The sequence below is a fragment of the Bubalus kerabau genome, chromosome 4, assembly GCF_029407905.1.
Source record: "Bubalus kerabau isolate K-KA32 ecotype Philippines breed swamp buffalo chromosome 4, PCC_UOA_SB_1v2, whole genome shotgun sequence".
In the NCBI taxonomy this organism is placed as follows: Eukaryota; Metazoa; Chordata; class Mammalia; order Artiodactyla; family Bovidae; genus Bubalus; species Bubalus kerabau.
This window is the reverse complement of record NC_073627.1, coordinates 135,719,062-135,730,158: the sequence shown is the minus strand read 5'-3', so window position 1 is coordinate 135,730,158 and position 11,097 is coordinate 135,719,062. Positions and strand designations below refer to the sequence as shown.

Below are 11,097 nucleotides of genomic sequence, written 5' to 3'. Positions count from 1 at the left end.
ACTGGAATGGGTTGCCATGACCTCCTCTAGGGGATCTTCCCAACCCGTGGATCGAACCTACATCTCTTACATCTCCTGCATTGGCAGGTGGGTTCTTTACCATTCCAGCCACCTGGGAAGCCCCATAGGTTTATCCACCCCCGCCTCAATTAAATTTTCAGCATCTTGAGTTTGACAGAGGATGACACAGTGTCCTGTCCATCTTTTTAGTAACTGAAGGGCTAACACGGCAGCGTATGTTGTAGGAAATACATAAATATTTGGATTAACTGCTTAGGACCCCTCCTGCTCAAGTCCACCTAAGGATGGAGCTTAGAGGCAGGATTCTGACTTTTCATCCCACCTCCACCTTCAGGGACCACAAGGTGCTGGACTTCTTTCTGGGTCTCCAGTTGGTTTATTTCTTCAATAAATACTCTGTGTAACATACCGTGCTGGGTATTATGGGGGAGCCAAAGACTGACTAAATCTACATCGGAGTCCCTTGTTGTCCCGCAGAACCATGACACGAGCATAGTAAGTACAGTTCTGGAAAAGCCGTGATATGTGCCCTAAAGCCAGGGCAAGTTTATGGTCAGAGGAACCAGGGACAGCAGAGATGGCCACTGTCCCTGGGGGAGTGAAGGGCATCTGTAGAGCTGAGGAGATGGCTGTGGTCTGGACACGCCAGCGTGCTGGTGAAGGGTATCCTGGGCAATGGGAAACTCATGAGCAAAGATGGGTCCAGCGGGAATTCCTGGGCAATTCAGTGGTTGGGACTCTGTGCTTCTACTGCAGAGGGAAAGGGTTTGATCCCTGATCAGAGAACTAAGATTCCACAAGCTGCGTGACATGGCCAAAAAAAAGACAGGCTCAGTGTGCTTGTTGGATGGCAAGGGTTGTAGTTTGGCCAGCATTCTTGAAGGGGAGCTGGAAGGATAGGGCTGAAGGGGGGGCCTGGGCAGGACTGGGCAGGGGCTTGCAAGCCATGCTGAGTCTGCTAGAGATGGTGTGATAGAGGCAGAGCTGTGGTGTAAGAGAAAGCAAGGAGAGTTGAACAAACTATGTGATGTCCTGAGGAATGTGTGTGTAGGAGAGAGACCAGTGGAAAGCCATTGCAGTCATTGAGACAGAGCTCAGTGTCTCTGCACCTTGGGAAGTCCAGCCAAGGTGCAGAGTTTGGTGGAGAAAGCAGCTGGGTACAAGACTGACATGCTGGTTTTCTCAGAAAGAGACAGGGGAATAAGAGAGTGGCGCAAATCTCAGGGCACGTTTCTATGAAGCAGGGCCAGGAAAGAAACAGTCTGAGAAGGAGAGAAGGAAGGAAGGATGGTCTAGGGGGGCCGGGGAGGAAAGAGCTTCCAGGACAGGTGATCCTTCCAGGTGTCCAGGGTAGTGAGACTGGGGCTGGGTGACTGGGAAGTCACAGCCAGGGGAGTCAGAGGGACTGAACAGACAGACATTAGTTAGAAACCAGCTTGGACGGCTAAAGCGTGAGAGGATCTCTGCCCTGACTTCCTGCCTCAGCTGCCCTCTTGCCTCAGCTGGCTGTTTGGAGGACAGGACAGAAAAGGTGAGATCAATAGGTAGGCTATTCTTAGCCAGAGTTCTTGGGCATCCTAAACGGAGCACAGGATTTGAGGCGAGCTGCCACCACCCGCCTCCTGCCACACCCTCCCTGAAGCGGATGTGTTCAACTCACCCTAAGTGTCTTCCAACCCACCATGTCCATTCCCAACCCTCACACTGGCTTGGAATACTTAGTGCGCCCAGAAGCAACCAGAGCTCCTGCAGCCGTCGGAGGTCCACAGGAATTCTCCTTCTAATTCCTGCCACAGTCACAGATACTTTCAATCTCACCTCTGCACCCCCTCCCCATGCCCCCACACCAGGTCCCATTATTAGAGACCCATTCCTTTGCTTTCTTCCTTTTAGCATCTTGAAAATCACTGCCAAGTAGGAGGGAATGAGTTGAACATACTCTTTTTTTCTCCGCACTCTCCGTATCTCTACAGAGCATGAAGAGCCCCCCTCCCCTCCCCTCCACCGCCGGGTACAGAGCCTGCATTCTGCAGAGGCACGAAAAGGTGGGGTGAGATGGCTCCAAGGGCCCAGCCGGGGACCCATGACCACAAGTGGGGGCGAGACCTGCCAGGCTTGGGGTGGGGGTGGGGCTAGGGCACTGTCTGAGGTGGCACAGGCCTCCCCAGCTGCCTTCCTCTCTCACCCTTCCCCGTTCCCTGTCCCTCCCCGTCAGGTCTCACCACCTCAAAAAGCAAGAAAGGAAACAGTGAGGGCTTTCTGGAGCCGGCCCCCAGAGGCCTGTCTGAGCTGGGGAGGTCACAGAGAGGGAGGGAGGGGCCGGAGAAAGGCTGAGAAGAAAGGGGAGGCAAGACAAAGGGCCCCGTGCACCTTTGAAGCTCTCTCTAACCCCAGCCAGGGAGTGGTGGGGGTGGGCCTGAGAGCCCGGCTGGGGGGAAATGGTCCAGAGTTTTAAAGAATGTCTCAAATTCCTGCGGAAATCAGAGGGATTGTAAGAACTCCCCCTCCCCAGCACACCTCCTTCTCAGCCCCCTCCCTTAGCCCCCCAAATCCAGTCTTCCACACCTGGGGCCCCAACCCTTTGTCCTCAGGTAATTGCGGGGCGTTGCCCCTTCCCTGAAAATCCCATTGAACTCGCCTGTTATGTGCAGTAGTTCCAGACCACCCTCCCTACTCTCCCCCGCAGAAAACGACCCCTACACGTTTCCCGCAGTCCCCGCCAGGATTAAGACTCTTTGTGATTGGGGGGGAAGAGGAAAAAGCAACCTAGTGAAAAGCAATTATGACAAGCTGGAGGGAGAATGGCTTGGGGACCTCCCTCTTGGCTATGGCAGTCTAAATTCCCCAGGAGTTGGGGGTGTCAGCCTGGGCTCCAGTGCTCACCCAGGGAGAGGTGACTGATCCCTCCACCCCCATCCACTTGCACCACACTCCACTCACCTCCCCTTTTGACTAAACCAGCCCCCATCCCCCACCCACTTTCCATTCTTTCCTTATTTTTAGGCCACTGTTGGAAGAGGGGAAAAAGGGATGTCTTTCATCCTTTCTTCTCTCTCCAAAATCCACACCCCCTCTCCCCTTAACATTTTCGCAGAAAGGGAAGGGAAATTGAGGCTGGGTGGGGGGGGGGGGGTCCATACGCAGAAGGGAAGGCTCAGGGAAGTGTTCCGAGAGAAGAGCAGAGAAGGGGCCATAGCTAGGAAGGGCCTCCCCCCTTGACAAGATTAAAAGCCGTGGCAAAAGAGGAAAGGGGCGGGTTTTATGGCCTCTTAGTTCCACTCCCCAAATGCACACCTGGAGGCGTCTGGAAAGCCCACCAGAGGAGCTCCGGGCTGGGAGGAAGGCGGGGGTGAATTGCCCCTGCCGCCCGGCACACCCCGCCCTCTCTAGCCTCAGCCTCTAATCGCGTTTTCCCCTAGGTGTGGCCCCCGCCCCGCCCCCCACGGGGACCTGGGCGCTCGGGACGCGGGCTCGCCCTCCCTCCCCTTCTGCCCCTCCGCGCTCCTCCCCCACCTGACCTCCTCACCGGAAAAAAGCAATCTGGCGCCCGGCGAGGAGGCTGCAGCGCCCGCGGCTGCCCGGCCAGCGGACTCAGGCCCCGGTGGCTCCGGCCGGCCCCAGGATTGGGGTTTCTGCGCCCCAGCAGGTCGCACAGGATGCGCGGTGCCAGCCAGGAAACTCGAGCCCGCGGAGGAGGGGCGCGCCGTGGGCCGCCGGCCTCCCGCGGGGTGGAGGTGCGGGGCGGAGGTGCGGGGCCTGCCGGCCATCCCTCCCTCTTGGCTGCCCCTGTCCTTGTCCCCTGCCCCTGCGGGGACGTGTGGGGCCCAGCCGGCCTCCACCTGTCGCACCACGCCCGGGCCTGTGCGCTCGGCTCCTCTCCTCTCGGAGAGAAGTTTGTCGCAGTTTGTCCCCAGTTCAGTTTTGCCGTTCCCCCGCACCCCTTCAGATAACCTGTTTGCAAGAAAATGGTTTTATTCCGGGGCTGGGAGTTGAGGGATGGGGGTGCAGGCCTGGGTAGTGGAATGTGAAGAATGGCCAGCCCTCTTTTTTTTTTTTTCTCCCTCTTTTTTTTCTTCCTACCGTCTGGCCAGGAGGAATTCGGAGGCTGGGGGCAGACTGAGGGAGACGCGGGGAGGAGAATTTGAGGAGCCTTGAATCCGCTGACTTTCCCATTCGGTTCAGGGAGCCTGACTTTTCTACTTTGCTTCCCGGGAGCCCGCTCCACCCTCAGGGGAGACTCCAGCGTGGGCCCCGGGGAGCCGCCCTAGTTAGTGGCAGTCCTGCTCCTTTCCAGCGGGGGTGGGGTGGGGGGGGGTGGCTGTGATGCTCGGTGGTCCTCAGCATCCCCCTTGGGGGCTCTGGCTCCCCGGCCCCCACCCCCAGCCCAGTCTTTGGATTAGGAAGGGAGGGGAATGGGAAAGCCCGAGAGTGAGGGGCGGTAGCCCGGGTCCCCACTACGTCAGGGGCTGTGGCCTCCGCCTGCGCTTGGTCCGGCGGGTAGGGGCCGAGCCCACGAACTCGAACTGCTTCTGCCTCTCGGCGTGGTTGGGGAAAGGCAGCTGGCCCTGGTAGAGGCGCTTGATGAAGTGAGCTTCTCGTTGGTTCTGGCGGCTGCGGGAGGCCTGACGGGGCCGACCCTGCCGTGTGAAGGCCATGAACCAGCCCTCGTGCCGGGCATTCTGGAAGGCCGTGTAATTGTTCTCCAGCACGATCTCGGTGAACACGCAGTCTTTACTCTTCCCGCTGGGCTGCCGGGGGTAGGAAGGAGAGAAGGGGAGTTTGTCTGCCCACCCTCGCTGGCATCTGCCTTATGGGCCTGTGTTATAGGACCAAGGAAGGAACCACAGAGACTGGGAGCCCAAGAATGTCTGCGTGGTGAGGTGGGCACCCTTGATGGAGAGGCAGAGGTGGAGGGAGGAACAAACTTTGCTGATGTCGGATCTGAACTTAAATACAACCTTGTCCTTTAAGTTGTACACCTTGAGCAAGGTATGTAGCCAGACTGAGCCTTGGTTTATCCAGCTGGGTGTAATGATCAAGGTAACTATGCAGTTCAGTGCATACCCAATGGGCACTCCTAAAGCAGAACAGTCCTCTATCTGGGTGAATGGTGTTGGTGGGTGGAGGGAGGGTAGGCAACAGTGTGATGGAAAGAAGGGGTAAACGTGTGTAGAACACCAACTATGTCAAGAACCAGGCATCCACCCATCTGGCTCTGTAGATAATCTTGACACTATGCCCATTTTACAGATGAGAAGACTGGGACTTGACAAAAATAAGCAAATATTTGAGAACAGCCAGAATCAGAATGCAGGATGGGCTGATGCAAAAGGAAATGGAATTCTCCCTGCACAACTCTGGACCCACCATTACAGAGAGAGTGACTAGCGGTTACACTAGTAGGTGGTTAGTATGAATTTTGCCACTTGGAGCCTGTGGACTCCACTTACCTTGGGCGAGGGTTAAGACGGGAACTTCTGGCCTTCTCAACACTGATCAGACCTTAGCCCTCAACACGAGGGCTGGCACGTGATGTAGGTGCTAAAATTCTTCCTCACTATACTGAGAAATTACCTCATAAACCAGAGCCAAGGATCCTTATGGATCAGCCAGTGTTCTCAGAGGGCTTCTAGACCCACAGGGACTAAAGGGATCAGAGAGAGGCTGAATGGTGGGATGAGAGCAGAAGTCACAGTCCTGGGTGGGGCCTGGCAGAGGGTGGTGGGATGCTGCGGGACCTGGCCTGCCCTCACCCCAGGAAGACAGACTCATCTGTTACTCCCTGTCCCCCAGGCCTCACCTTTCCGATGAGCTTGCCCCTCTTATTCATACAGATGTATTTCTCACTCTCAGCCCCCTTGATGCGCACCCGGCTTCCAAACGTGTCCGTCTCCACTATGAGCTTGGCTGTGGGGAGGGGGAGAAACCTCCGTCCATTGGGGCTGCCAGCCCAGGGGTGCAGCAGGGGGCCTGACTTCTGAATTTGGGTGGGGGTGAGGGGCATGGGGAGGCCCTTGGAGCAGGCGAGGCCAGACAGGGGTGTGGGTGGCCTCCCAGGAGGGCTGGGTCTCACCGAACTTGTTGCCGTCCTCGGCGGTGGCGGAGATGCGACGCCCGGTAACCTGCACGTGCTTGCCGCTGGTCCGGCTGTAGAGCTGGTACTCACGGATCTGCCGCCGGCTCAGCTGGTCAGTCATGGCGCCCTGGTCCCTCACGTACTGGTTAAAATTAGGAGACGGGTGATTCTCCCCCTTTGCGGTTACCAAGGGAAAAATAGTGTCAATTTGCTTTGGGTGACACCACCGCAGGTCCATCCGGGGGAGGGGTGCGGAGGTGAGTGTGGTGGGGGCAGGTCATTTGCCCTGTGAAGTAGGGGGGGTGGGGGAAGGGGGCACTTGGCCGTGACCTTCCCAGGCCAGTGTGTAAGCCAGTCATCATGACCTCATGGGTCCTCATCTGCCCTGAAGCAGAGGACTGGTAGCTGCCCAGGCTCGAGGGACACTTGGGGACACAGTTCAGGTCTGGAATGGTGACCCTGGGAGCTGGAAGGAAGCTTCAAGATGGTGCTATATGATCTCCATGATCTAGGGAGGAGGTGCATGGGGCCACACAGCTGGTTAGTGACAGACCCCTGCCCTGGCTCTAGGATGGGAGCTTGTCCCTTTTCCAAAATGCCAGGGGCTTGGTTCTGTTAGCCAGGGTGACCAGATTTCTCCCCAGTCCTCTGCACAGCCCACGCCTAGCACATGCACACACATAGATGTGTGCACGCTCCCACACATGTACGTGCACACACAGCAGCTGGTCTACGGACCATTGTGGGGACACTAAGACTCTTCTCTGTAGCTCCTGCTGGTCCCCTGGAAGCATTTCTTCACACCTCTTTACACTGCTAACCAAGAATTCCTGAGCTCACGCCCATCTCCCCTGCCACTCCCCCTAGGTGCTCAGGGCTCTCGGTGAAGCCATTGCCCCATCCAGCATTCCTCCCTGCTCTAGGGTTGAGAGGCCTCCTTCGTGGAAGAAGGCAGAGAGGTACTATCAGTGTGGGCCCAGGGGCTGTTCTGGGAGGCTGTCTGCCAGGCAGGGGTGATACTGCCTCCCACTGCTTCCCCAGCGGGGAAAGGGGCTGTTGCCACCATGCATTGTGCTCCATACAAAGCCAGGACAAGTGCCTTCTCCAGCATAGTCTCTCCTTATCCATCTGCAGCGCTGAATGGGAAAGAAGCAGACCACTTCCTGCCTGCTCACTCTCCGGCAAGGTGCACACCTGGATGACATTTCTCAGCTGACAGCTCTGGCTCTAGCTCTAAAATGTTTCTCCACATGGATCCTGCTGGCCTGTGCTGGGACCGCCTTTCCATGCCCCAGATTCCTGAGTCCACCTTGATCCCAGCTCAATCGCAACCATCTGGACAGAGCTAGACCCCCCAGCCCCCGCATCTGTAAGGGGCCTGTATCTCCTGGAGGGAGGGGTGGGAAGTATCAGCTTGGAGGAAGCGGGAGGTGAGGTAGCAGCTCCAGGCTGACAGCGGAACCTTCGGGAACCTGCGCAGGGTTAACCCTTCATGTGTGTGTGTCACTGCCCAGGGCAGACCCCAGCTCCCCACAGCCCGGGAGTGTTGCCAAGACCCCAGCCCGTGGGAGCAGGGTCTGCCCATCCCACTTCTCCACGGCCCTGAGAAAACCGGAGGCCAGCATTTGGGGTGGGGGACCTGCCTCCGTGCCAGGGGGAGGGGGTCCGGCCCGTCCCCAGCCCCAGCCTCCTGGCCCAGGTTCAGACCTTCCGCCCCTCTTGGCGGGCAGCCTCCTCCTGTCTGTCTGTTCCAGGTCAGGAGCAGAGAGGGGGCCCCCTCCCCAAAACCCCCTCCTCTCCCCATCCCCCTTCTAGCCCTGCACAAAAGCAGCCCCACGCCCCCCCAACAGCCCACAGCCCACAAGTCGCTCTCCCCGCGGGACCTGGCCTGTCCCTTTCATGTTCCCGCTGCGGGGTGGGGGTGTGGGGGACCTCCCCTTCCCCTGCCGCAGACAGCTGCTTGTCAGACGGCTCCTCAAGCATGGCTGTGGTCCGGCCTGCTGGCCCCCCCACCAAGGGGGGCGAGGGGGCACTTCAAGGGGGAAAGGACAGCTTTGCCACCTTCCTGGAGTCCTGAATGGGGCCTCAGCCAGGCCATAAACGCCTTGGCCAGCCGCACCATTGTGCTAATTCCCCCTCCTGAACAGGTTGGGCCCACCCCCAGCCCCCTCCTGGCTGGGCTGGGGGCTTTCTTCTTGCTCTCCCTGGATGTGTGAAGCAAAAGGCCTGGAACGGGGGCTAGAGCAAAAGGGGGAAGGAAAAGGGGGGGTGTCTCTCTCTCTCCCACCCCCCCACCGCTTCAAAGGCAGCCCCTTTCCCTCGCTCAGAGAAAAGGCATTTACCTTCAAAAAAAGTCCCCACTGGCTATGAAGAGAAGCCGGCCTCTGGCCTGGGAAAGCCAAGAGATGTCTCCCCAGAGCGGTTCTGGACCAGTGCATTTTAATAGCTGCACTTTTATGGAGGATCACAAAAAGGGACCGAGCCTCGCACGGGGGCTGAGGCTGGGGGGAGGCTGACTTGGGGTTGGGGGTGTGGAGCAGCAAACCCTTGAATCTTGTGCCATACAAACCTCTGGGCTTGACCTCATTGCCCTATAGGTAAGGAGTCGCCCGCCCTGGCTGGGCATTCTGAGTGCCAACGAGATGCCCCCCAGGACTATGACTGGCAGGACATGTGTTGGTGGGAGTGGGGTGGGGTGCGTGGTGCACACAGGTGGTTTTGCATGGAAACCTGTCCTTTCTGGGGAACTTGCAAGTATTGATACAAGCCTCACCTGAGCCATCACCTCTGCCCTCTTCCGACCACTCCCAGGCTCCATCCCTCAGGCTTGGCTGCCCCTGTGCATTTAGCCTTGGGGGGAACCCAGTGTGGAGGGATGCAGGGAGCGGAAGAGACCCCAGGGGAACTGGGCTGAAATGAAAACATCTGTCAATCCCCAAATCTCCTACCCCATGCCATTCCAGCCCCCCAAACCTCAAGAGTCTCCTGCACCGGGAAGAGGCTAGGATATGCCTCTGTCCACCGAAAGGAGACTGCACCCCCACCCCCGCATTGGTAGGGTGAGAGAGATGGGAAAAAGCTAGGTGGGGGTAGTGGGGGGATGCCCACCTACCTGAGTTTGACAGCAGAGAATCAGCAGCTGCAGGCACCTGTGTGGGAGACAAGGTGGACCTGGTTGTGGGTGCCAAAACAGCCAGCCCAAGGGTACACCAGGTGCCCACCCCTCAGTCCTCGTGGCAGTCCCGGGACCATTAAGTCTGCCCCCAAGGCTGGAAATGGCAACAAGACAGCGGGGTCCGAGAGCAGTGCACTTACAGTGTGAGGTTGGGCAGCAAGCGGGCGGCTCCCATTGCCGGAGAGATTTCTTGGGGCCGTTTGCCCTCCTGCCCCCAAAGTCAGGAGCAGATGTGGGCAGTCCCCAGGGGCAGAGTCCCAGAGAAGCCAAGGTCTCTTCGAGCCACAGGTTTTCAGTGGAGAAGAGGAGAGAGAGGGGAGGAGGAGAGAGGGGCGGAGGGGGGAGGGGGAGGAGGGTATAATTGGGAGACTGAGGTGTGAGGAATCCACCTTCTCTGCAAAGCAGCCACTGGTGGGGCGCTGCCAGCCTCTGGGGGGGCTACCCAAGCACAGAGGATGGAGCTGATGGGGGCTCCTGGATCAGGAAGACAGGCTCCTGCGTTGTTGCAGACCCTCAAGGACCTCAACAGCAGGGCCCCTCCTCCTCTCTCCTCCTCCTGGCCCACTTCCCCAAGGGTGAGCCGCAGGTATCAATCAGTCCAGGCCTGGGGTCGCTGATTCTGGCTCTCTGGGTGGAAATTACCAGGAGCAGCCTTAAAAGGAGGAACCTCCCTCCAGGGGGCAGGAGGTGGGCTTGGCTAGGCGCTTCCACTGCCTCTGTCACCCCTTGCTCCCCCTATCTGCTGTCTGGTCACCGGGAAGGAGGGGTTAAGGCTCTCCAGACTAGCAGCAAATAGGGGGTGCTCCAACTTGGGAGCCAGGGGCAGGGAGACCGCACAGCTGGGGCTCTGGGTGGATCCCCTGGAGGAAAGCAGGCATCAGCCACTTGCCTCTGGGTCTCCGCAGTTTCCTCTGAGAGATAGGCACAGTGATGCCTCGGGATGTTAGAGGACCCAGTGGGATGGTCACGCTTAAGCAGAAGCCAGAGATATATTTCCTGGGCCCCAGTTGGCATTCCCCCCAGGCCAGAAGCCATCTCTAGTGCCTCTGGGAGCTGAGAGGAGCCTGGGGCCTCCTCCTCTCGTCCCCCAGCAGCTGTCTGGGATAAAGTGCCCAGCAACCTCCCAGTGGTCCCACACTGCCCAGTACCATGCCAAGTATCACCCCATTCTGCAGGTGAGAAAACTGAGGCACAGGGATAGGTCATTTGTTCAGGATCACCCAGCTAGTCCCTGGTGGCTCAGATGGTGAAGAATCTGTCTACACTGCAGGATACCCATGTTCAATCCCTGGGTTGGGAAGATCCCCTGAAGAAGGAAATGGCAACTCACTCCAGTATTCTTACTTGGGAAATCCCATGGATAGAGGAGCTCAGTGGGCTACAGTTCATGGGGTCTCAGAGTCAGACATGACTGAGCGACTAACACACGTCCACATACCCATCTAGCAAATGATGTGGTCAGGTTTCCAAAGTCCCTGCTCTTTCTCTTCCACATGCATTCTTTCTACTGTGTCCATGCCCTCCCGGCCCAGCACAGCACCCATTCAAGATGACCCAATATCCCCGGTCCTGGAAGCTGATGAGCAGGGACTCTACACCAGGGTTCCTTCCCTGCAGAAGTTGGCTGATGGTGGCTGTGGGAGGGGGCTAGTGCTTAGGGGGCATCTCTGGGGGAAGCTCACACTTCAGCTCTAGGCTCCCTGGAAGTCACAGTGCCCCCAGGTTGGGAAGAGAAGGGGAAGTGCTGGCTGGGGATTTATTTACCTAAAGAGATGAGGCAGAGGGAGAAACTCTCACCTTCAGGCCTCCTTCTCACCTTCCTGAG

At 58.1% G+C, this 11,097-nt stretch overlaps 1 protein-coding gene across 1 annotated transcript; it reads right to left on the bottom strand.

Moving 5' to 3' along the window:
• Window positions 1-4,086: 4,086 nt before the first annotated feature.
• On the bottom strand, window positions 4,087-9,447 carry FGF17 (fibroblast growth factor 17). Its single transcript, XM_055579726.1, has 5 exons — window positions 9,413-9,447; window positions 9,210-9,246; window positions 6,095-6,272; window positions 5,822-5,928; window positions 4,087-4,769 (listed from the first exon to the last, which is right to left on the bottom strand). Exons 1-5 carry the CDS (start codon window positions 9,445-9,447, stop codon window positions 4,476-4,478), a joined length of 651 nt encoding a protein of 216 aa, XP_055435701.1. The 3' UTR covers window positions 4,087-4,475.
• Window positions 9,448-11,097: the final 1,650 nt, after the last annotated feature.

Bases quoted from the DNA above. Each gene is read 5' to 3' on its own strand.
- FGF17 (XM_055579726.1), bottom strand. From the start codon at position 9,447: ATGGGAGCCGCCCGCTTGCTGCCCAACCTCACACT. The intron at 5,929-6,094 runs GTGAGACCCAGC...CCCTCCCCACAG, and splicing joins CGAGGACGGCAACAAGTTCG to CCAAGCTCATAGTGGAGACG. The intron at 4,770-5,821 runs GTGAGGCCTGGG...TACCCCCGGCAG, and splicing joins GGGGCAAGCTCATCGGAAAG to CCCAGCGGGAAGAGTAAAGA.